This window comes from Gasterosteus aculeatus, chromosome 10, assembly GCF_964276395.1.
Source record: "Gasterosteus aculeatus chromosome 10, fGasAcu3.hap1.1, whole genome shotgun sequence".
Lineage (NCBI taxonomy): Eukaryota > Metazoa > Chordata > Actinopteri > Perciformes > Gasterosteidae > Gasterosteus > Gasterosteus aculeatus.
Genome location: NC_135697.1, coordinates 15,937,561 through 15,960,666, shown reverse-complemented (window position 1 = coordinate 15,960,666; position 23,106 = coordinate 15,937,561). Strand labels below are relative to the sequence as shown.

The 23,106-nt window shown below is 47.4% G+C and overlaps 1 protein-coding gene across 6 annotated transcripts in view; it reads left to right on the top strand.

Moving 5' to 3' along the window:
• The window catches only part of trappc9 (trafficking protein particle complex subunit 9), an 89,446-nt gene that overhangs the window by 30,989 nt on the left and 35,351 nt on the right, over positions 1-23,106 (top strand). For all 6 annotated transcript variants that reach the window (XR_013450970.1, XR_013450969.1, XM_040187840.2 and 3 more), the window contains 2 exons: positions 7,207-7,349; positions 12,758-12,868. Coding sequence is in view for 4 of the 6 variants with exons in the window: in XM_040187840.2 (XP_040043774.1) it covers positions 7,207-7,349; positions 12,758-12,868 (254 nt within the window). In the remaining 2 variants the exon portion in view is untranslated. The remainder of the gene's footprint in view (positions 1-7,206; positions 7,350-12,757; positions 12,869-23,106) is intronic.

The following is a 23,106-nucleotide window of genomic DNA, read 5'->3' as shown; positions in this document are numbered from 1 at the left end:
AACAATGAGCTGCGAAACGCAGAAGTGTGTGTGTGTGTGTGTGACCTTCACTTTGTATTCCTATCCTCATTTGATTAATTAGACACTTTAAGCTTCCCTAATAATTATCACTATGACCTTATTTAGCTGTCACTATTTAATACAGCTGGGAATTAAATAAGCTTTTAGTCCTTTATTTCCTCCTGATATTGGGGGAAAAATATTGATCCGGAAGCTTTTTGTCAGACTTTGGTGTTTATTATGTCGGTTATTGATGCTCGAGCTCATTTCAGCTGGAAACAAGAGAACTGGTGTTTCTTAAGCTTTGACTCCAGAGAGATGGCGATAGACCGGCCGGGCTAAAAGCAACAATTCAAACTACGCTTAACTAAAATATTTCAACTATCTTTTTGCGCTTCTATGAATGATTTAAGTTTTGATTGATTAGTAATCATTTTTTATTATTTATCTGTTTAGAATAAACAATTTGTTTTGGGTGAATTGTGAAATGTACGATGAAATGCTCGTGATGAAATCTCCCAATGTCGAGCTTCATTTCCGTTCGTCACACATGATGGAAATATGAAGATCTGAGGATGATGACTATATACAACTACATCGCTGAGCTGCTCCCTCCTGGCAATTTAGACGCATTTGAAATGTTTTCCCTGTTGCCATTGGGGAGGGCCCCGCGTATGGACCTCATATTCCACCCGTCCTCTCGTTGTGGATGAGCGGGACGTCGCAGCTTTTAAGTGGCCGACTTCCACGCCAAGCTGCTGAGCTCAGCTGACGACGCTGACGGCGTCCGTACGAACGCGCTCTCTGAGTAAATCCTTCTCCGGCATATAAAGTTTGTTTGCCCAATATCTTCATCACCTGCAAAGATCGATTAAATGAATCCAACATTCTTCTTATGTATATTCATTTCTCTCTGATATTGTAATATTTAAATATTACTTAGGTGGAGGCTTTAAATAAGCTGTTGGCTTTCTGCCGCTTCCTGCTCTGTGAATCATTGTATCTTCGCCACGTTTGATTATTATTAAATTGGGCAAATAAATGAAAATGATGATGCACGGCTTCTCCCTGCAGCCGCAGCCGCTGCTGTTGTTGTCGTTGATCACACCTGGTGGAATTAGCTTGGTGACAGATGTGCTTATTAAGAAAATACTTTTCTTGAGACATTTGCTCTTCTCATATTGAACTGTGTATTAGTTTCCCTATTTTTTATACCCAAGTCTAATCTCTATTTTTGCAATCATAACCTCAGAATGACAAGTTACTGATTTGTCGAGAAATAATGAGAAAATAATTTGAGCTATTTTTCCCTTCTGTGTCTGTTACGAGCTTCTAAACTGACTTCCACCAGCACAGTGCATGAAGATATAAAAGGGAGACTGAAGATGCCTTCGTCTTCCTCCGTCTTCCTCTCAGCACACACAGCTGTTGAGTTATGTGATGCTCCATGAGGGATCTGAGTGATGGATCTGAGTTATGGATCTGAGTGATGGGTCCGAGTTATGGATTGGTTGTGGCAGGAATGCCGGGATCGGGATTTTGACAACATACTCCTTCATCTCCATGTCGTTCCCCTTTTGTTTTTTTTTAAACCGCAACAAACACCGACCGTCGGTACGTACGATGAGCCCATAATGGCCCCTTTGCACTTTGCTCTTTTAGAGGAGGTTGATTCATTGCAATGATTCTGTGATGTTGCCCCTTTACTAAATAACTAGTGTCACGTCTGTGTGTTAATGACCTAATGTCAACGTTGCATATGGTTGAACAAGATATTTATAAATGTCCATTAGTTGATCCAGAATTCTTCAAGAACATGTTGCAGAGTGCAGAGGTCTGGACCTCTGTCCTGGCTCCATGTGGTGAGCCGAGGTCGTGACATTGAGGCGCCGGTTGTTGACCCCCGGTGTTCAAGCCAACCAGCGAGCGCTGGTTTTCAAATATTTACACAGGCTGAACGCTGCCGTTTCCCCGGTAACCTGATGTTGTTGGATGAGGGCAGAGAACGGATTTGTGGAAACAGAAGGCCTTAAGGGTTTTACTGAGGGAAACGGGAAAGCAAAATTGTGTTTGGCTTTTTGATATTTTTATATTGAACTGTGTTCCTAAAGTTTACTGAAGAAAAACAAGTGAGACTGAAATAGCTAAACTGAGAAAAAGGCCTAATATAATACCTGCGCTTGGGGGGTGGTTTGGATTCAGGCAGTGGATGATGGTACCAGGAGTGCTACGGGTTCCAGTTGTCCGTCCGCCTTCAGTAGATCGCGAACAACCGATGAAACGTTGTCCTTCTGGAGGACGTGAAACGGCACAAATGGCAATTCAAGTGAGTGCTCCTTTCTTTGAGTTTATTCAAAAGTTCACTCCTTGCATTTGTTGAATTTGAAATGACTTATTGCGGTCAGGAGCTTCCATCCACATCCAGCAGAACTCCTTCCACGGTGGCGATCGCATTCCCCGCCAGACGTGGAGTTCACGTGGTGCGGCGCTCCCCTCTCTGCCCTCCACCTCCCACAGTAGTTTGAGCCTGAGCTCCCGTCAGCGTCCCCGTAGCGTTGGCAGGTTGCTCACCCACTCTTTAAAATGTCTCCCGCTCTAATTGCCACATCATAGGCAAACCTTTACTGAGAGTGGGCGCGCAGCGTGACATTCTAAACGCTGTGGGCAGGAATGTCAGGACCGTCATTAGGTGGACCGGGGGCTCTTTCGCGGAGGCTTCTGGGGCTTTAGGGGCCGGTTTCGGAGCTGGGGTGAAGTGATTCTGCCACACCTGCTTCGCTGAGGCCCCTCGCTTAAAACAACAGTCAGAATAATAATAAAAATCCCTTTCCCTGACGGCAGTGTCAGCTATTCTGGTCTGCAGGCCGGTTGTTACTGAGCAGCTTTGGATGCTCTCGACCGCGTCGGCTGTCAACCCAACACACGGCGCCCTTCGGCCCCTCCTCACGGCGCTCCTCCAAAGGCCGAGAACGTGACGGCAGCGACAGCCGGAGCCAAAAGGAGGTTGCTCTCGTGCTGTGGGCTCGTTTGGATCCGTACGTCGCTTCCCTCGGCTACGCGCAGAGCCGTCTTCACCATGCTGTCTTAACTCCGGGCCGCCCGATTGGTTGGCTCAGCGGTTGACAGCCGGGCGTACGCACGCCAGTCGGCCCCAGCGGCGTTCCGACCGGCCTCGGGTCGTCCGTCTGTTTTCCGCAGCCGCCGCCGCTGCAGACGATACCTAAGCAGGGGTCTTCGCCTCATTTTGAGCACAACCAGGCACACGGACTTCCATTTCTTCACATCATCAAAGACCACGGACCCTCGGCCTTCGACCACTCGTAGCCGGCACGAGGGTACAAACACCCCTGATCCGTGGCGCCACAGTGAAGAGAGAGAGAGAGAGAGAACGCGTTGGTCTCCGATCGTGTAATTCCGCACACATCTGTGCAATTTAGGGTGAGGAAAAATAAATGTTTTGAAAGAGACAGAGAAATTGATGTTGTCAGTGTGTCCCCCATAAACGGCGGTTCACTACATTTCCAATTTGGCTGTCTGCAGGAAGGTAATAGTGTTTCACATCGCCGCCTTTTACGGTTCTGCTGACTGTGAAAGTGGCGCGGTGGACTGTTGTTTTTTAGCTTGCAATTATTTCTATTAGCCGTGTGTGACTTTCCTGCCTCAGAAGTCCAAAAAGTAGGTTCATTTTGTAACATCTAACATTCCATTCAGCACTAAGTACTTTTAATAGGAACGTACAGGTGTGTCAATGGGGACTGGAATATAGTGCTTTGGACAAAATGTCTTAAACATGACGTACAAAGCGTCCCAGGGAGCACTGGCTGAGGACTGACCGCACAAACAAAGACTGACATCAGCTTCCTGCAATGAGGCCACATGAATATATGTATGGAAGAAGTCCAATTTCTAATCCTGTCCCTCCGGTGGATGTCACGTACATCCTCGCAGTAAGTAAGCTAATCTTCCAAGGAGCTGCCTGATTAAATTCATATGCATCTCGTATTAAATTCCTCAATACGGCGGCGTAAAAGTGACGTGCCGAATAGTTTGAAACCGCTCAGCCGGTCAGGTAGTGCAACTACCGCTGCCACGTCACCGGGGCGCTTCGGCATCGTTATCTCCTTCTGAGCATCCACAGAGCCGCCGTCGTGTGAGAGAGAGAGAGACGGGAAACCGCGTGTTTCGACGTTGGGAATTCACCTCCATTGTCAAAAATAAATGAATGATTTGTGCAGATGGGTGTGATGGATGGTCCACTGAGGCCCTTTGCCGATATGTATCGAGTGAAGGCGTTCCAACACTGTGAGTCTGCTATCGCGCCACGTCTGTGAGGCTGAGCTCACAGCTCCGGTTACACAAGCAACAAAAACCAGGCGGGTGGCGACACCCGCTGATGTCAAGCATTCCGCTTCGCAAGATCAGCGACGACTTCAACGAGTGGCATCGGGTTTGTGGTTCAGTGCCACTTCTAATTGGACGTCACGCAGCATCAAGTTTGCATCATCTTCAGATATTTTGTCAAGTTGAATCCGAAAGAAGCAAAAAGCACCGCCGCTCAATTTAATACGCTCACTTTATTTTGTTCTACTGCCTGAGATTGTCCTTTGTCTCTTCGGAGTGGTAACGTATAGTCTATGCTAAAACTGTGGCATTTGATTTATCCTTTAACTGCCACAAATAAAATAATGCTTCAATAGACCAGCAGCGGGTATATTTCTACTTTCTAGCCTTCTGGCTTCATATGGCACCTTTAGAGCAAATAAGCCATCGCATGTCAACAACCGTTTGTCTTCCATGGACGGGACAGAATAAAGTATATTATGTCCCGGTAACTTGTTTTTTCCTTGTATTTCCTGGGTGCCTTTTTGGCTCCGAGCTACAATCCATCAACTTGATCAGCTCACGCGGCCGTTATTATTTGTGACGTCGGTGAAGGCCTCAATCAAAGTGTCACCTTATTTTCGCCGCCGTCACCGAGCACGTCGTTGGCGTGCGCTCGGGAGGGAGGCTCATTACAGCGCCGCCTATTTTTAGCCCGGTGTGAATGAAACGGGGTCCCGAGGGGGAAGGGAAGCGGGTGGAGGGTTGAGGGGTCGGCCTCGGTCAGGAGAGGGAATTGCAGAGTGCGGAGCCGCTGTTTGTTGGTGTCACCGAGTCGATTGCTGTTCCTCAGGGGGGCCGCGTTGTGGCCATTAGTGGCACAAAGGCAGCGGCGGGATCAGCACTTATTTGCCGAAAGGGAAAATATCGTATGCTTCAGTATTAGAAATTCAGACCATTAATAAAATACTGCATGTATACATTTCACACACTGGCTGTGTTTGCTGTGGCAAAGCAACATGGCACCCACTGTACTTGTATGTATATTTTATGTTCTAATTAGTTATGGGACCAAAATGCTGTGTGGCAAAATCCAGCTTTGGCACCAAAGTTAGGAGGATGAACTCCTTATTGTGTTTTTGCCTTCCATGGGCTTTGTTGATAATAATTAAAAGATAAACCACCAGCCTTATCCTCTATTCAACAAGAGCCAGTGAAAACAAACATTGTTGGAGAAAAAAAAATCTGACTTTATTGGAAATGGCCTCCAACCAGTGCGATAGCTGAAGGGATCCGAGAGATTTTGAGTCGATCAGTTCAAATGTGATTGGTGTCACATGCTGTGCCTTTTGGTTGCGTCGGCCTCTTGGCTGCGTTGTGCGCCCGCTGCTCGTCTTCCCCCCCCGTTGGAGCAGCGCGGCTCCAGCGGGGCGACGGATAGCGGCGGGATCGCTATTCAGCGAGGACGTCGGCATTTTAATTTGCGGCCTATGCATCAAGTGCCTTTGATGAAGTACTCCATCAGTCTTCTCCTTTTTTAAAACAGCCGTGCTAATCATGTCATGAGGACTGCATGTAGTACCTCACGTAGTACCTCTGCTTTACCGTACAGGGAGCTTCAATACAACACCACGGAGGACAATTACGTGAATAAGACCAGGAAGGTTGTACTCTGAGCTAAATGCTAACGTTAGCATGCTAACACGCTCACCATCCTAGTTTATCATGTGGGCCGACTGACTTTGGTAGTACAGGTGTGGCTTGTGCGGAACGTCTTTTCTCTGGAGGCATTTGCTGGTGAACTGCAGTACAATAACGAGACGAGGATAACGACCTTTACCAACCTTTAGTTTTTTAGATACTTTATTATAGTCCGGTCCGGCTCAGCGGATGTTTTCTTCTCATGGCATTATCCTCCATCCGTATGGTTGCGATGACTTTAAAGAAACACGTGCCGGATAACGGTGGATGTGGGGAGCGTGACCTTTCCTTTGTGTGACCAGGACCGAAGTAAAGCGCTAACCAACCCTGTCATCCGCAGAGCGCTGCTCCGAGCGTAGCTTCAAAGCAAACGCATTACAAACGGGAAGGAGCGATAAGAGCGATTATTAGGTACAACCTTAAAATATACCACGGATGTGAAATAAAGCCCGTGCAGTCCAACAACGTCTAGAATAACAATAATCCCCTCTAATGTTTCCATCTCTTTGCTCAGTGGGCCGTGCCTCTGCCATTAGGTTATAATAGGCCAGACGTCTAGCCAGCAGGCTCCAAATCATTCCACTTGGCACTCGGCACCCCCCCAGCGAGGGGATAAAGAGTGAAAATAATCAAAGGATAAGTGAAATTTGTACCGGAAAGACAAAGCCAATGCCTCCATCAGCAATATGAGGAGAGATGATATAGGCCCCCCATAGGAGGCAAAGCGGGACCTTGGATGCTCCCTTTAACTGCATGGCTTCGGCCCATTGCCTGAGTCAGCTTGTGCTCTCTTGAGTTATTCTCCGTGTCCACTTTCTCCTGATCGCCTCGGGACGCCGCCAGCGGCTCCCCCCCCCCCCCAACGGAGAGCCGTCAGTCAGACCCCCCCCCCCCCCCCCCCCCCCCCTCCCCCCCCCCCGATCTCAGCCTTTCACCCCATTACGCTCTTCATTAAGGGGCCCACCGGCTGTGCTGAGGTGCGTTTATTATCTCGCCGTAGTGACGCCGATGGCTCTGCAGGAAACATCATGCTGACTGTGACCTTTGACCCCAATCACACGCTGTCTTCCACACGGATGTGGCTTTGAAACCGCAATTTTTCTACTTCTCTCGCTGAATCAGCCCTTCGTCGCAGAACACCGTCAAACCAGCGGTATCGACATTTACAAACCTCTCTTTTTGCAGACTTTGGAAGCGGTTCTGAACTTCAAGTACTCGGGGGGAGCAGGCAGAGTGGAGGGCTACCACAGGGAGCTGTCCCTGGGGGTCCACGTGGACGTGGAGCCGTCTGTTTTCTTCACCAGAGTCAACACCCTCCCTGCAACGAGGTAACGTATGAGCAGCCTTCATTGTCCACAGATTAATGAGCTTATTGGTTTAGTCTCTTTATGTGGGACCACTTCCTCCGTCCAGATTTTACCTCATTTTCCTCGACTCTACGGTGCTTTGACTGTCACAACAAAAAGTGAAGCTTGACACTAAAATAACCATGTGCATGACGAGTCAGTCAGTCACCTTCTGAGGTCACGGGGGCTGGGGCCACATCCTGGACTGGTCCTCTAAAATAGTCAGACAATTATTCACATTTACACACTTACAGGCGATGTAGAGTCCGAAAATGTAGGTACGGGGAGAGCATGCCAGGTCCACACAGAGGCCTGCTAGGTGGTTCTGAACCCAGGACCTTCTGCTCTTCTTCTTTTTCTCCATTTTGTTTGTTCATTTTAAAGCACGTTGGATAAGATAAAAAAGAAACGGTATTCTGGTCGGACAGCGGAACGCCTGAACGGATATTCAGTCCTTCTTATTCATGTTCTCAAATTTTTTCTCCTCGGGCACATACATCACTGCAGACAACCGTCACACACACACACACACACCCCGCACACACTCTCACACACACATTTCCGGTGTCTCGCTTCGCTTCACTTCTCAGCTCCCCAACTCTCATAAAAAAGAAACGGCAAGCGAGGGAGACGGATAGTCGGCGCGTAATGGCCACTTGAGGTGACTCATTAGCTGTGATAATATCTACAGTTTAAGCCATCCATCTTGGCTCAGCGATGATGCTTACGCGTACTTGGAAGACGCTGCCTGTGCTGCGCGACCGCCATCCCAACAACGGGCCCCGGAACTCGTCCTGCCTCGTCGCAAAGAGCGGAAGTCGCTGACATTCAAGGGCCCGCCGAGGTTTAAGGAGATTACCTGCAGGTCTTTGTGTTTTTATTCAGGCCCACTTGAGGATAACTGGTCATGAAGATCTAGAAGGCTCTTCAAAACCTCATGATCTTTTTAACACTGCACATTGTATGTATAATAACAATGGTATATATTCTTTAGCATTGTTAAGTGCTTCTCTTCACCTGAAGGAAAGTTTTAGAATTAAATCACAGCCAATCCGGGTTTTATGACCTCAGGCTTTGGACATAGAAATGTCCACATTCTTTGCATTTCTCCCCTTTGCAGACATTAAAGTCCCGAAATACTACTGGTGGAGACAGACACTGATGAAAATGCTCAATAATACAGCAACTTTGATCTGTTTTCTCGTGTCAGTATCAGAAAATGTCTCTGTGATCCTCGTGGTTCCTCTTTCCCTCTTCCACGTCTCATTAAGTTGCTCCACGTAGCTTCCATTTTCTGTTTCCTCTTGTATCCTGTAAAGTCTTAATTTCCCCCGATGGAACTCCGCTTGAGGAATTGGCACGTACAGATCATTCTCCAGTTCCCTAATCCAAATAAGAATTATGGGGAGACATGTTTGACCCAACATGTATGTATTTATCCCGTAATAGGAAAAGCTTTGAGCACAGTCCAGTCTGAAAATCACAATTTTCAAACAAGAATATAAATGCAGGCGTTTAAAATGATACAAAGAACTGAAAGATTTAATTGTTATTTTCCGCGTCCCTTCCTCCAACAGTCGTGATGATTCTCTCCCTGAATGCAATGCGTATTTAAATAACAAGCATTCAGCGTGATTTTCACAACAACAACAACACAGATGTGTGTGCGGTCACTCAGCACCTGCCTGGTGCTGGTTACATAACATTGGATCAAGGTAACGCATCACTCCAATTAGCGAGTGTAGACGCAACACGCACTTCGCCCGAAGGGAGGGAGGCTGTTGGATGACGGATGCATGAGAGGATCACATATGGATCTTTATTCTGCCCTCCTGGTATCGTTGCTGTCATTAGAATAATAAAACCCAGCCAGCTCGCTCATAGCTGGATGTTTCTCGCCCTTTGACCTCAGTACCTCTGCCTGTACTCTGGGGGGGGGGGTCTCTTACTTTAAATGTGTCGCGAGGGTTTCAAAAAATGCGACTGACAAGCAAAATAAAGTTTCGGAGAGACAAATGTATTATTTCAGTCCAAACTTAAATAAAGTCGCAGGCTTCATAATCTCCAAATATCCTGCAAACATCAATATCTTTTCAAGCAGCACAAACCGTGGGACCGAATTAACTGTGCTCAAACCCAATGACTCGACACTTGAGTCCTCAAAAATGATGTTTTATTCCCCCTGCATTTTGCAGAAGGAAATACTTGAAAAAAAAAATACATCCACACCTTCAAGGGATCACGACCGTTACTGTTTTGGCCTCTCCGCCCAGCCTTAGAACCACCTCACTGTATAATGCATGAGTACAATCCACTACAACACCAAAAACCACGAAACAGGAAGCAGTTCTTCAGGGGCTACAGGGACTGTATTTAATGCTCAGTTACCTTCCTCCCTTTCATGTGCTCTCTCTCTCCCTCCTTGCCTCCTCTTCCCTGGTTTTGCTTTGCCGTTGTTATGTAATATGCCCCCCCCCCCGCTCTCCCCTCCCGGTGAGCATTATGTGAGGTGACACATCTGGTAAAGGAAGCGAAGGAGAGCCGAGTTGTGCGAAATACTGTTGATCCGCACAAAGACCTGTTAAAATCCCATTCGTTCAACACGCCGTTGCCCTGCGAGGAAAAAGCCGCATTGCTCCGCTGGGGGAAGTGAACCCATGTGTCTTCGTTAAAGGTCACCCGGTGTATCATCTTTTTCGACGGTGCAATTCCAACACTTTCCAGCCCGCGTGTGAAGGCAGCCCTCCGCCGCCCCGTGGCCTTCAGCTAACAGCTCTGTTAGTTTTAAGTCTTTCCCAAAGAGACGGTCGCCAAACTTTTTTTCAGGGTGGCCAAATAAATTAGCTGGTGGGTTTCTTCCACAGTGTTTATACCTCAAGCACAACTTTGAGCCTGCTTGAAACGTCTTGTGAGAAATGCTGTTTGTTTAATTGATGAGAGGATATAATAAGGATGATATTCATTTGTTTTTAGCGCCTTTATTTGGAATTTTACATGCGGTATCTTTTCAATAGCTTTGATTTATCGAAATAATTTATCTTCAAAATGTCCGGTTTATTTACTCAGAATAATATAGAGGGATTAAAATGATCAGTAACAATTAACAAAAAATGCTTTAATCACGACAAAAATGATTCCCTTCACTTCCACCTTTTGAGAAGCTTTCAGATGAACTGAAGCAGTGAGTGACTTTAATCGATGATTAAAGGATCGTGTTGTGAGCCTCTCCTCGCCGTTTACCGACTCGCTAAACGTCCCGTTCGAGTCAACCGTCACTTATTGTCTCCCGCACAGCTAAAAATAGCCCGTCGCTGACGGCGCTCTAAATCAAACCGGGCTGATTAAGACCATCACATTTTGTGTGCACGCGGGAAAATCAGCACGCATCGATCACAGATCTGCAGAATGGAGCGCGGGCCCGGCTCCATCGATCCGCCCCCCCGCCCTCCTCCGCCGCCTCGCAACGACAACCACCTCCGCCCCCCCCCCCAAAAAAACGATGCGCCATCAACGTCGGCGCCCATTTGCCGCGGTGTCGCTCACGCGGGGGCCGAGGCGGTGACGCTCTGCTGTTTGTCGGCTGGGTATCGACGGCCGGCGGATTACAGAGTTTGCTCCACCGCGCCGGGTTCCTTTTTCCAATCAATAGCAGCAAAACGCTGAGCTCGCGGTCCATTTGTCAGCGCGCCGGTGTTCTCAGAAATAGACACCGGCATTCATTAACTGGCTGTTTGTACACCCTCACCCCCCCCGCCCATCCACCCACCCACCCACCCTCACCCCACACCATCTGTACCTGAGATGCTGCGTAGTAAAGGTCTCACTCTGCGTCCCCAGGGATTGATAAACCGCCGATGGACGACTTGTTTGTACACATGCGAGCAGAGGAGCCCCCCCCTCCCCCTCCTCTCCCCCCCGTCTACTCGGCTCTTAAATGAGAATTCCAAATTCACGGCCCGAAAATGGAGACAAGTACTTTAAAACCCTATTGGCGGTTGTGAATAATTTATTTTGCTTGCGTGCAGCTCAGCAGAATACTTATCAAACAGATCCGGCTGCACGGCTTCATCTGCAGCGCTCCCCCCCCTCCCCACCCCCCGGACGGGGCGTCGGGAAAAAGGTGCCGCTCCGCCGCGCCTTCACCGCCGGCTCTTTCATCCGGGCTACTTGGTGCGTGAGCAACGAGCCGGTGTTCCTCAGCCGGGTGCGGTGATTGATCACCTCGGCCTGTAAATCAGCAGCTCGGCCCACTCGGCACGTTAATCACGTCCGCCAGCGGAGACAATTAAAGAAACACGGGAAGGCCTTCACAAATATGCTCCTTTAATTGCCACTGCAGTTTATTAGGGACTTGGGCGAGCTCTACTTAAGCCTCCGTTAACCTCTGCAATTTGAGAGGCTGGGAGGGCGAGGGGGGGGGGGGGTGTGTGTGTCAGCTTTAGCTCACATCACTTGGTCTGATTTATCCCCACTTGCTTTCATTTCATTTGTATGTATGCAGCTTTGCATGTATTATTCATCATTTCGGATGTGTTTACTACACGCACGGGGCTTCGTTTATGCCTGTATCCATGCTTGTGTTGCTAATATATGTTCATTAACTATTTAGTGCAACGACATAATACACATAACACCACATCAGTAGATATAAATATGTATCTTGACTAAAGCGTCGGATAATGTTCTGTTTTACTGCTGTTGATGTACATTATGTCCTCAACTTTAAACTCCAAAGTGTGCAGATGGTTTATGTCTCATTCCAGCTGTACCTCGACATAAAGTATTAATGTACCATCTCGCTGGCTGCACTGGACATTCTGTCCTCTGTTTTGAGATACTCCATTCCTTTCATCCGTCATTAACGGGCGTAGAAAAGAAAAACCTACTTGTGTGGTTAAGATTAACTCTTTGAAAACCCAGCACCACGTCTCCTGTCTTGATCTAAATCACAAATTGGCCCTCTTATGATCTGCACGACAAAGGCAGGCCCGGGGTGATGCGGCGACGGCGTCCTCCAGCCAGGCCTGTGGGCCTGATGAAAGCACCGCCACCGTTTGATGTTACGACAAGGAGCGACGAGCACTTCACGCCGCGTCTTCTCTTGATCTCATGCATTTTGCCCGCGTGGGCGAAGCTGGCCGCGTATTTTTAGAAAGTAATCATAACCTCATGCATAAAGTATTAACTCACGTGCACACCAACAGGCCATTATGCGTAGGTTATGTAGACAGAGTCGACCTCTGCCCCGTGTGTGTGTGTGTGTGTGTGTGTGTGTGTGTGTGTGTGTGTGTGTGTGTGTGTGTGTGCGCGCCATGTCTAAAATGGTGCAGCAGGCTGTAGTTAATTTGGAGTGGAGATGCTGATTCTTCTGTCGCCCGCTGTGTCCACAGCACCCGCCAGTGTCATCTGCTGCTCGACATCTTCAACCCAACCGAGCACGAGCTCACCGTCAGCGCCGAGAACAACCAGGACCTGGTTCTCCATGCCAGCGAGTGCCAGAGGTGAGTGGAAGGGTTCTCCGTCTACAAACGCATGCAGACATATGTACATATACCGCACATATAGTCCTGTAGTGCCGCTGAAGCAGCTCACTGGTGTTTTCATCTGTGTCCTACAAGGTACTTTTGTCCTGCCACTTATTGCTTTAAAGTAACAACAAAATTGAAAAATTGCCCGTTAGTCCTTTTCACATGGAATTCCTCGTCACATTTCCCACACGTCCTGAAAGACCCGGTAAACAGTTCACCGCAAAAAAAAAACCCTGGAAAGTAATCAAACTGGCCTGAAGGAAAACTGAATGAAGTGACCGGCTACTTGAGGTCCCAGAAACACGTCGGAGCAGAGCATTCGTTTCGTTTTTTCAGGATGAAGCTTTTGGGGGATCTTCACTAATCTGTCAGCTGCTGATTCAATCCAAATCATTTTGTGTCGTCTGGTTTTTAGTTTTAGTGTCTCCGAGGAATTAAAGAGGAAAATATGACAACGCAATATTCTGTTTACGTTTTCACCCCCCCTCCGAATGAGGTGATACACCTACGCGCACGTGCACGCTCACGTGCACGCTCAACATCCAACCTTGCGTCGCAAATTCGGATTGCTCGCCGCGGCGTGCGATGAGCGGAGGTACGCTGCCGGTGACTCACGATCCCTTTCTCCACAGGGAAGGGACGTAGTTATTTGAGGGGAATTAGGGGGTGGGAAGGGATCTTTTCAGACGGAGCCAAACCGCCTCATCGCTCGGCTCACTACAAATAATCCTCCCCGTGCAGGAGAGAGCTGTTAAGACCCTTCTTTATTTATTTGTAATAACAACGAGACGCACTGCGCAACATCGCGCAGGAATTTTGTGGAAACAAACTTAATACTATAAAATATAAATACATATCGTGTTCTGTGCACACAGGTCGCGTGTCCATTTGGTAAAAGTGGGGTCGCGCCTTAATGTGCTGGTTAACTGAGCTGCTTCAATATGCTGCTGTTGCTTTTCCCTTTCTGACTTTACACTGCGAGGGGTTTTTCATTAAATAAATGGACCCATCAGAGGATAAAGGAGTTTCTGCCTCACAACGGCACTGCGGTTTTAACATTTCCAATAAAAGAGATTTTGATCCCAAAGTACCACGCTGGTTATGCATTTACCTCCCGCCGCCTCGCCTGTGGAACCCCCCCGCTGTGTCGAACCCCCCCCCCCCCCGACTGCGAGTCCTGCTACGAAAAAGTGATGTGAATATGAACACAAAAGGTGCAGCGATACATTGAGCAGCGAGCAGCTCAATTAAAGGTCGTCAAAAACGAGCAGTTGTACCACCTCGGGTGGGCGTCTGTTGGTTTGTGGACTGGTGAATCGGCCTTTGGCCTTTTTTTGTCGATAGAGGCCTGTCAATCACAAGGTAGCCCCGCCCGAAAATATACTTTGTCTAAGATGTTTTTTAGATGGAAGGGACCATCATTTACTAAATGAGAATCAAGGCGAATCGAAGAAGACCTGAAACTAGAAATTGGGTTTATTCGTAAAAGCTGATACATTTTTATTTAGCCATTTTTCTATTTAATAAAAGATTATCTTTTCTTACTGAAAGTGGGATTTCTTAGAATGACGGTTACATTTGCTACTCTGCCCATTATTATTAGTTGTAATGTATTATACTTCAGTTCTTCTATGTGATTGTTTACCGTAATATAATTAGGATAAAAGTCAATGTTCTCAATGCATAATGTGCCAGTTAAATAATTCATTTGAAAAATGGTTGAAATGCATGTGCTGCTTTGACACGATGTGCGGCACAAAACGTGGTTGTGTAGACCCATATGTGCACACACATGTGTCTCCCTTTTGACTGACATTCCCTGCGCACACAGCCAGCACGCCGTAGTGTAAATGTACAGAATATAGATTCCTTATCGGAAAGGTTAGTTGCCCCCGTCAGACCAGAGGACGCGACCTCACGCGCCCCCGCTTTGTTTAGCGCCGCGCTTGTCGTGTTCTCTGACACGCAGGGATTATTCTGCGCGGGGGAAGGTTCTCGCCTACCGAGAGGATCCTAGATCTCCCGTCTGCCGAAGCATATTGTGCTCGTCTCTCTGCCTGGACGCCCGCACGGCCACTTGTCCTTTCCTCTTCTGTGATGAATGAAGCGTCAAACCCGCCAGATGTTTTCTGGATTCTCGGTCCAGGACAGCTGGAGCTCAGGCAGGCGCCAAAGAAAAATGACCTAGTTGTTATTCCGCGACTTCTTCCTCCATCAAAATGCTTTTTAATTGTCCCCATTGAGCTTCTGTCGTGGTCACACAAATAGACAAATAGAAAAGGCCGTTAAGCAGTTTGCTGTAATAGTATCTGGACTTGTGTCCGGATGGAGGGGGGGGGTTATGAGTAATGACTGGAAGACAGCGACAGGTTGTAACTTTTATTTACTGGATGCTGCTGAAAGGTGCGCCGTGTTTGACGAGCTGCTTCAGGGAGAGTGACAGAGTGCCGCTTTCATCTTCTCATATCACTCACCGGCGTGTCTTTCGCAAGGTCTTTATCCCCTTGATGGTGTTCTTTAATGGCGAGTGGGGGGAAAAAAAGAAAGTGAAGCACCTCAGGTAGTGAGTGGCCACTTTGATGTTCGCAAGCCAAACACGGTTCCCAAAGACCAGCGTGACAACACTCAGTTCTGATTGATTTTTCTTCTTTTCTCTCCTTATTTAGTTTGCACAGACAGAAGACGACACGTAGAAGATGTGTACTTGTCTTTTCTTCTCCAGATTCTCTGGGAATAGCATTGTTCTTGGTTAAACAACATTAACAACAAACAATCTTTCAATATAAGACGACTCAGGAGGAACTCTTGCCCATTATAGCCACAGAATCCAAGTTTTCTTCGCTGATTTTTGGAGAGAATCTTTCTTCAGACCGACGTCTTCTAACCGATCACTGCGGACCAAACCACCGTGGGTCTAAACTGAAACCGTAGCCATGACAACATGCTGCTTTTGCCGAGCAAAGGAAAATCACAACAGGAGTAGGTCTGCAGTGCACAGGTTTAAAATGCTCCACCATGGCTCTGATTGGCTAATCGTTGGGCCTCCTGCTGTGCTCATTGGCTGGATGGTTTTTTGACTGCATGTTATTTCCCTATGAACATTCAAACCAATTCAAAGGTCTGAGCCGAGTAAGTTGGGTATTTGGGTACGTAAATACATTATTATAGCACAGTGACACACAAACCATTTTGTAACTAAAAAGACGACTTTATTTACCTTCCGTTTTTTTTTTCATACATTGAAACGAGGCTCCATACATTGCAGTTTAGTACATCACTTCCCTCCACCTGAATTGGATGCTGGTTGGTTGTTGAGATGATCACAGCTTCTCACTCCCTTTTTGTTTTCATGGCGACGTCCCCAAATCTACACTAACTTGTCTGAATGCTGTCGATATCGACCCATCAAGCGTTTGCATTAACAAGGCGACGTGCCGGACGCCCGCTTTCTGCACAACTCGGCGCGCCGCTGATCATCTTTCCTGCTCAAGTCTGCAAATTAAATCACTACCCGGGCAAACGCTAACCGAGGTAAAGTGCGCCGTTATCCTCAACTTGCAAGCTAATTAGCTGCTCAGCTGCAGAATGTAAAAGATGGAAACGTTCCCGCAAATGTCACTTAACGCCGGTCTGATGCCGATGTGGTCCGCCCTACGCCCACGTGGCACACGTGGCACACGTGGGCGTACCAGCGGACCAGCTTTAACACTATTTTTGAAAAGCAAAAAAAAAAAGTTTCATGCAAAAAGAACCGTGTTCCTCCTAACGTCACCTGGTTCTGTTTATCGCTGCGTTTTTTGGGGTTGTCATGAGCCTCCTGAAATGACCAGGTTCTAGTTACTGAAGACTGGTTAACAGGCAGTGGGTTCAGCGTTTTCATTCCTCCTGAAATGGACATCTCTGAGGAAATTAGGAGCTCCTAATTTTTGAGCGCGATTTGTGTAGAACTGAACATGCGTTCATCAGTATGCTTCGCCACGTGCATCAAGTCTGCAAGAAATGACTAATTCACCCTGCAATTATTCCCCCGTGGCGTCTTTTTTTTTTAAACCACCTTGAGCTGAGAAAGATGATCAGGCTCTAATGGTCACCGCTCTGCATCAACAGCATGCAAATTAGCACGGGTCCCCTCGCTTACTTTCTATTCCTTCACTTGAGGAAATCATCAGAGTCCCAACGTTGGAGCGAATATTTGCCGAGACGGAGCGATTAAAGCGTTAATTAAATTAAAACAATTTCAAAATGAACCGTTCTCCGGGAAGTCACGAGGAGGGTTGGACTGCAGGAGTGTCCTTAGTGGGAATGGGTTTGATGCAGGTGTTTGAACAGGATGTAATAATCTGAGCAGAAGCCCCGAGGCACTTTGTCTCCACGGGCCGCACAAACATCAGCAGTGAGAGAACATCCTCAGTCACCTCTGCATCCTCCAGGGATTCGTCGCTCTGCCTCGGTGGTCTCTTCTTCTTCCTGCTGGTCACTTGGTACCAATGTGCAGTTTTATAAATCGTCAGCATTGTTGAACGACCAGCAGACGTTTAATCTGAATGTTTGGAAAAACTGGAGGTCTCCTTAACAGGCCGGTTGACCAGGATATCACTGTGTGTTTACTTTGTACAATTTTCAAGCTCTAAATTCACTTAGATTAAAACTTTCATCCTGAAGAAAGTTCTTTTATTTAAAACCTTCCAGTTATACAACTAAACACAATAAAGAGATCGTGTACAGAACAAAATGGATAGTTTCACATTGTTATTCACCCACGTTTTTGAGATATCAATTTCCTAGTTTATTGCCAGCAACAAAAATCAACCTATAAAATAGAATAATCGCCCCAAACAATGCAGTGTTCCTCCTGTTTTTTACAGTAGCTGAAGTAGAGCTCCGCTGTAAGTACGTCTGCAAAAAGACGCCTAGAATTCCAATGACCTCGTTTCATGTAGATGAGTGCAAACATCTGTGTACCACATGTAAACATTATCTGGATTGCTTGATAACTCTGCATATATATTTATTTGTAATGGTATCATGTCTCTTTAGCGCTCAACACTCCACCGGGTAAAGCTGCTGTTAACAGATTTGTAGCAGGAAGTGGTTATTTTCCAGCTGGGCATCAATTTCGGAGAGGTAAATATTTGTCAGCGCAAGATTCAGCGGAAGCTGTTGAAAGTCGTCGCGTGACCATTTCTTCTTCTGCAGCAGCGCCACAGCTGTGTCTCCCCTCTCTCACACACACACACACACACACACACACACTTCGTGCCTTTTTTTGGGGGGGGGGCTCTGCCGGATTGGTGCGCACGAGGGCAGACACGCCTCGTCGCATGAGCTTTTTCAAACAGCTTGTTTCCATGGCGACCCCCCCCCCCCTGTGCCTCGTTTTATGACAGCGGAGCACATGATGCATATTTGCAGTAATACGTCCCACCGGCAACAGCCGCCGGCCCGCGGTGGGGCCGAGTGTCGGGAGCGTTTGTTTCTCTCCACTCCGCCGTAGTGGCTCACGTTCTCTCTCATGACACAAGCGGGATCAGGTATAATAAAAAAAACAAAAAAACAGCCACTTGTATCCGCCGGGGTTTCGGGTGAGATGAGAGGCGTTCATCTGCTGCAGCTCCACCTTCCTCCCCGGCGTCGAGCTCCACACAACTTCCCGCCGTTGTCTTCTCTTCTCCTTTCCAACCCCCCCCCTCCCCTCCTCCTCTCACGTTGTCTGGAAATGCTGCGTTCCCCTGGATACCTTTTAGCCCCGCCGGCTGTCTGGAGATAGTAGTTAGTACATAAAGAGCTCTTTCCACTCCTGTAAAATACCACATTGCTAGAATCCCTCCGTCCAGCTGCCTTTGACGTCTCTGCAGCATTTGACACAGTCGCTCCTTTTCTGTACTCGGCAGTCTGGAACTGTGCTCCATCGCCAGCCAATGCATATCTCCACACGCCGGATGGAGTAGATTTATCTGACTCGCCGCCGTTTCCCCTCTCCGGTCACCTTTAGCTTTATTGATTGTATTGACCGTGACAGTCGACCCCTCCGCTGCGTTCGGATTAGTCCGCCTCGCTCACAGTCACGCACGTAGCGGCGTGGGGTTACTAACAAACTTTCCCCGCGTGTCGCTCCCGCCTGCCTCCCCGTGCCGTCCATCAAGCTGCTGCGCTGTTAAATGATGGCAAAACGCCCCAAAAAGAGCTTCAGGGCTTCAGCAGCACAGACCGAAATAGCTCGCTCTGTCGTCCCTGTAATGGTCTACGAAGACTCGTTTCTTAACGGCAGGCAGCGCGTGAAAAGATCTGCCTTCACCGAGTTATTCTTCGCTATCGGCGGGCATTCAGTAATTGGCCGCGAGGACGTTATGTTGTTGTTGTTTGTTTTGTTTAACCGCGGCTCGTGGTATCGAGCGAGGAGTGGATGCAGCTCCGCCGCCTCTGCAGCCACTGCATACAAAGGGTTACGCAGAGTCAGCCGCGGTTTAAAAATAGACTGTTGCTCTCGCCTGCCTCTGCACGGGCCTCTATGGATCTCCGCCCTTAAGCTCTTGCACGTGAGGTAAAAATAACCCTCTCTGTGAAAACACGCACACGCACACACACACTCGCACAAGCAGTCGGTACGTTCTTCGCTGTCAGCCGCTCCCTCGTGACAAACACAACACAATCTCTGGCTGTTAAAAAAAGATGCAGAGGCTCAGATGAAACACTGGCTGCACACGCTTTGCTCCGCAGGGCGTAATTCAACCTGCGGCTTTTTGCTCGCGGCAAATGCTTGTAAGAAAGGCGGCGTAGTAAAACAACAAAAACGCCACCACACGTGTGAGTCGTGTGCATTTGATGGAACTGCAAGGAAAGCGTCTGCACATGTGTTTTGTTGCGCGTCCGTGTCTGTGTGCACAGACCTCCGGGTTGAAAGGATTTCGGGCCCCTCGGCGGTCGGATGAAAGCGGCTCCATTTGCTTTAATGTGATTTTCTTCTTTTTGGTTCCGAGGCAACGCGGCATTTAATTAAGAAGGGGTCATTTTCGCTGTGACCGGCTCGTCCTAAGCTGCTGTTATTTGTGCCATTTAAAAAAAAAAAAACTGCCACAGCTCGTTGCATGATGGCGGTAATTAGAGATACAGAGCCGGTGGACATTTTGTGGTGGAAGAACATCCCGAATGCTCAGAACATATTGGTTTTGTTTATCTACTGAGGTTTCAAGCGTCCTTTCAAGGATACATCACGCTGTTTAAATAAGATAAGTGCTTACCTAAGTGAGCATTGAATTGTTTTCTTTGCTTTGTTAAGTTATCTTTAAACATGAAAATCTTCCTGTTCAAATTGAGTTTTTTTTGCTCCATGTCTGGAAGGGTTCCCGTATATTTAGATGCAGTGATGATTGAAGTAATTTGAGTCTCCATTTTTCTCATTCAAGAGATCGACCAAAAACCTGTAGCATCGGCGTCCTGCTGGTTTTCTCTGCCTTGCGTCCCACAACAGGGAAGCATGTTTTTTTTGGAAGGATGCTTATGGTGAGCAGCTGTTGGACCAGGCTCATATGGCCCAAATCCAAAAGGGCCTTTGAACATCCACAGCAAGTTGTGTTCTGTTTCCGTAGCCCTGCATGTCCTCTTTGTCTGTCGGCAGTGGAAATAAGGTTCCACTCGGTGACCAACCTGACCCGCCAGGTGGTTTGGTACACAGAACCTCGTGGGGGGGCAGTCACTAGAAACCGGGCCACTTTGTGACGTCATTGCCCGTAGCTCCTCACAGGCCGCTGTAGCTCCTCCCTCAAATAGCTTTCCTGAAACCAGATCAGGTTGATTTTTTTGGTCCCGAGATAAAGGAATCCAGCTTGAAGAACTATATCATCACGAAAAGGAAATAACTTTATCTGGGGAGGTACCTTGTCGGACACCGGGCCGAATCAGACAGTTTGTCATTTTACCTGTTATTTATATGAATTTATTCAAATGTGTGTGGCGGAGCCATAAAAGAAACCTCTCAACTCGCTCCGAGCGAGAACAGATCTCTGCTCCGCTGCGACTGTGGAGTCACAGCAAGTCATCAAAATACCAAATGGATACAAAATAGAAAACAAACAAATTGCCAACAAGCACATTGTTTTGTCCTGACAATCGTTCCACTTGGCCAGCAAAGGCGTCTGTATGTGCATGCACGGACACGAGTGGCGTTGCGTATTTCTGAAGATGTGCCATTGGAGGATTGATTGGGACGAATTGGGCCGACCAATTCGCAGCTTGAGATTGAGATGTGGCTGAAATCGGTCCGTCATCCAATCTCACATCTCCTCTTTGCCGTCTTTTCTCGGCCAGGGAAATAAAGGCCAAAGCCGGCTGTTATCGGAGGGGAGAGAGGGGGGGAGGAACTAGACCTAGAGATGTTCAACAGTGGTCTCAGTTCACTACACAGGTTGTTATTAAAAGCCTTGTAATAGGCTAGATTAGTCTGCAGATGTGGGCTAATCCTTAAAAGACTATGGAAAGGAAGCGGGGGATCTGGGGGGGTTTCTGGGCCTCAGCAGGAAACACCTTCAGGGCTGCTTCAGGGTTGGATGTGGTCTTTGTTACACTCACAACCACTGCTTTAGCTTTATAGACTTGCTCACGCTTCGTATCGCATTTTCTTTCATCGCTTTGTAGCTACACAAACGGCTTTTATTATATAATAGCCAACTTGTTGAACTAGTTTTTCTTTTTTTCATTTAGGTTTCCATTAAGTTTCCTTGTAATTAATTTTACAGACTAAGGATCCCCCCCCCCCCCCCCCCCCTCCCAAAAAAAAAAAAATCAGTTTGGGCAATGATGATATTTGTTGAAGGAGAACTTAAATCACATTAAATATTAGCTGAAATAAGCAGCTTTGTCCTCCCATCAGTTATCAATTAGAACGTTTTATGCAAGTCTCACGTAAGTATTACATAAAATTAAAAGCTTATCGCCATTCGTAGTCCGTTTATTAGTGAGAGTACAAGACCTTTTAAAACCGATCTTTGTATATCATAAAAGTTTCTAAAAGTTTTCGTATTTGGCGAACCCCAAAAATCCAATGCCTCCAAATGAACAACTTTATGAATGAGAATACTCTACATTCCCAGTTCCATTGAACTATGCAAAACCTCTTTTTGAGGCTGAGCAAATGAAATGAAAACATTCCTTTCCACATCTCTCCTCATTTGAAGCGCTAATTTGAATTTGGCTGTGAGTAATCACCTGTCCAAAGAAAACCAGTCGCTGGGCCGGCCAGGCAGCGTCTGCAAATTCAGCCCCATTTGCATTGTTGCAACGTGGTATTTTTAGACTTAATGTGTAATGGGCGCTTTTGAAGAAGGACGGAATTAAAAGGAGCGGCCATCTGAAGACGGGACTTCAGTCGGTGACATAAGCCTCGTGCCACTAATCTTCAAAGGCGGCCGCGTAACACTGGCTTTCCCTCCGTCTTTGTTTTGAAGTCGTAATTGTTATTTAATGTGTGCTCTGTTTTGTGGAAAAGGCTGCGTAATGATAATTGCATTGCCTTTTTCTCCTCCACCTCGCTTTGATATGTGTGTGTGTGTGTGTGTGTGTGTCCCTGGACTCATCAAGAGCTCTTGTGTTGTAATTTCATTAATGGTTTTGCAACACGGAATGCAAGAAGGCCACGGCAGCAGATCACCAGGAAGGACGATCACATGCTCACTGCGGTTAAACTCAGTCGCATTATGACTTGTGCATCTTTCCTTTAATGAAACTCCATTCATCCTGTTTGGTTTGTTATACGAGACCAAACCGGTACAGTAAACCATCTCCAACTACCACTTGGTACTGGGAAGAAAAACTGTTTTTTTTCTTTGAAATATTTTATTTTGAAATATCCAAAACCTGTTCATTCCCAGGTTTGCTGCTATTTACTTGATCATCTTCACTTATATTTATATTTCTTTGCTTTTCTTCATGTTGTGTTATTATATTATTAGTGGTCGACGATGAGGCTTTAGAGAGGATCTAGAACAAAGCAACGGTCCATTCTGAATCCAATGCCGACCCCACCGACCAGCACGTCCGCGTCCACTGGGTTTTACCGCCGGTGGCAGCAGTGGGCGCTGGTCGGAGCGGAGGCCCGTCGAAGCGGTCGTTCATCGAGGCGACCCTCTGTGCGGGACTCTGTACTCTGGGGGGGGGGATTTGCAGTTAGCCGGCCGCCTCAGACTCAAAGACAGTCGCTCAGCGTCCCCTGAGACATT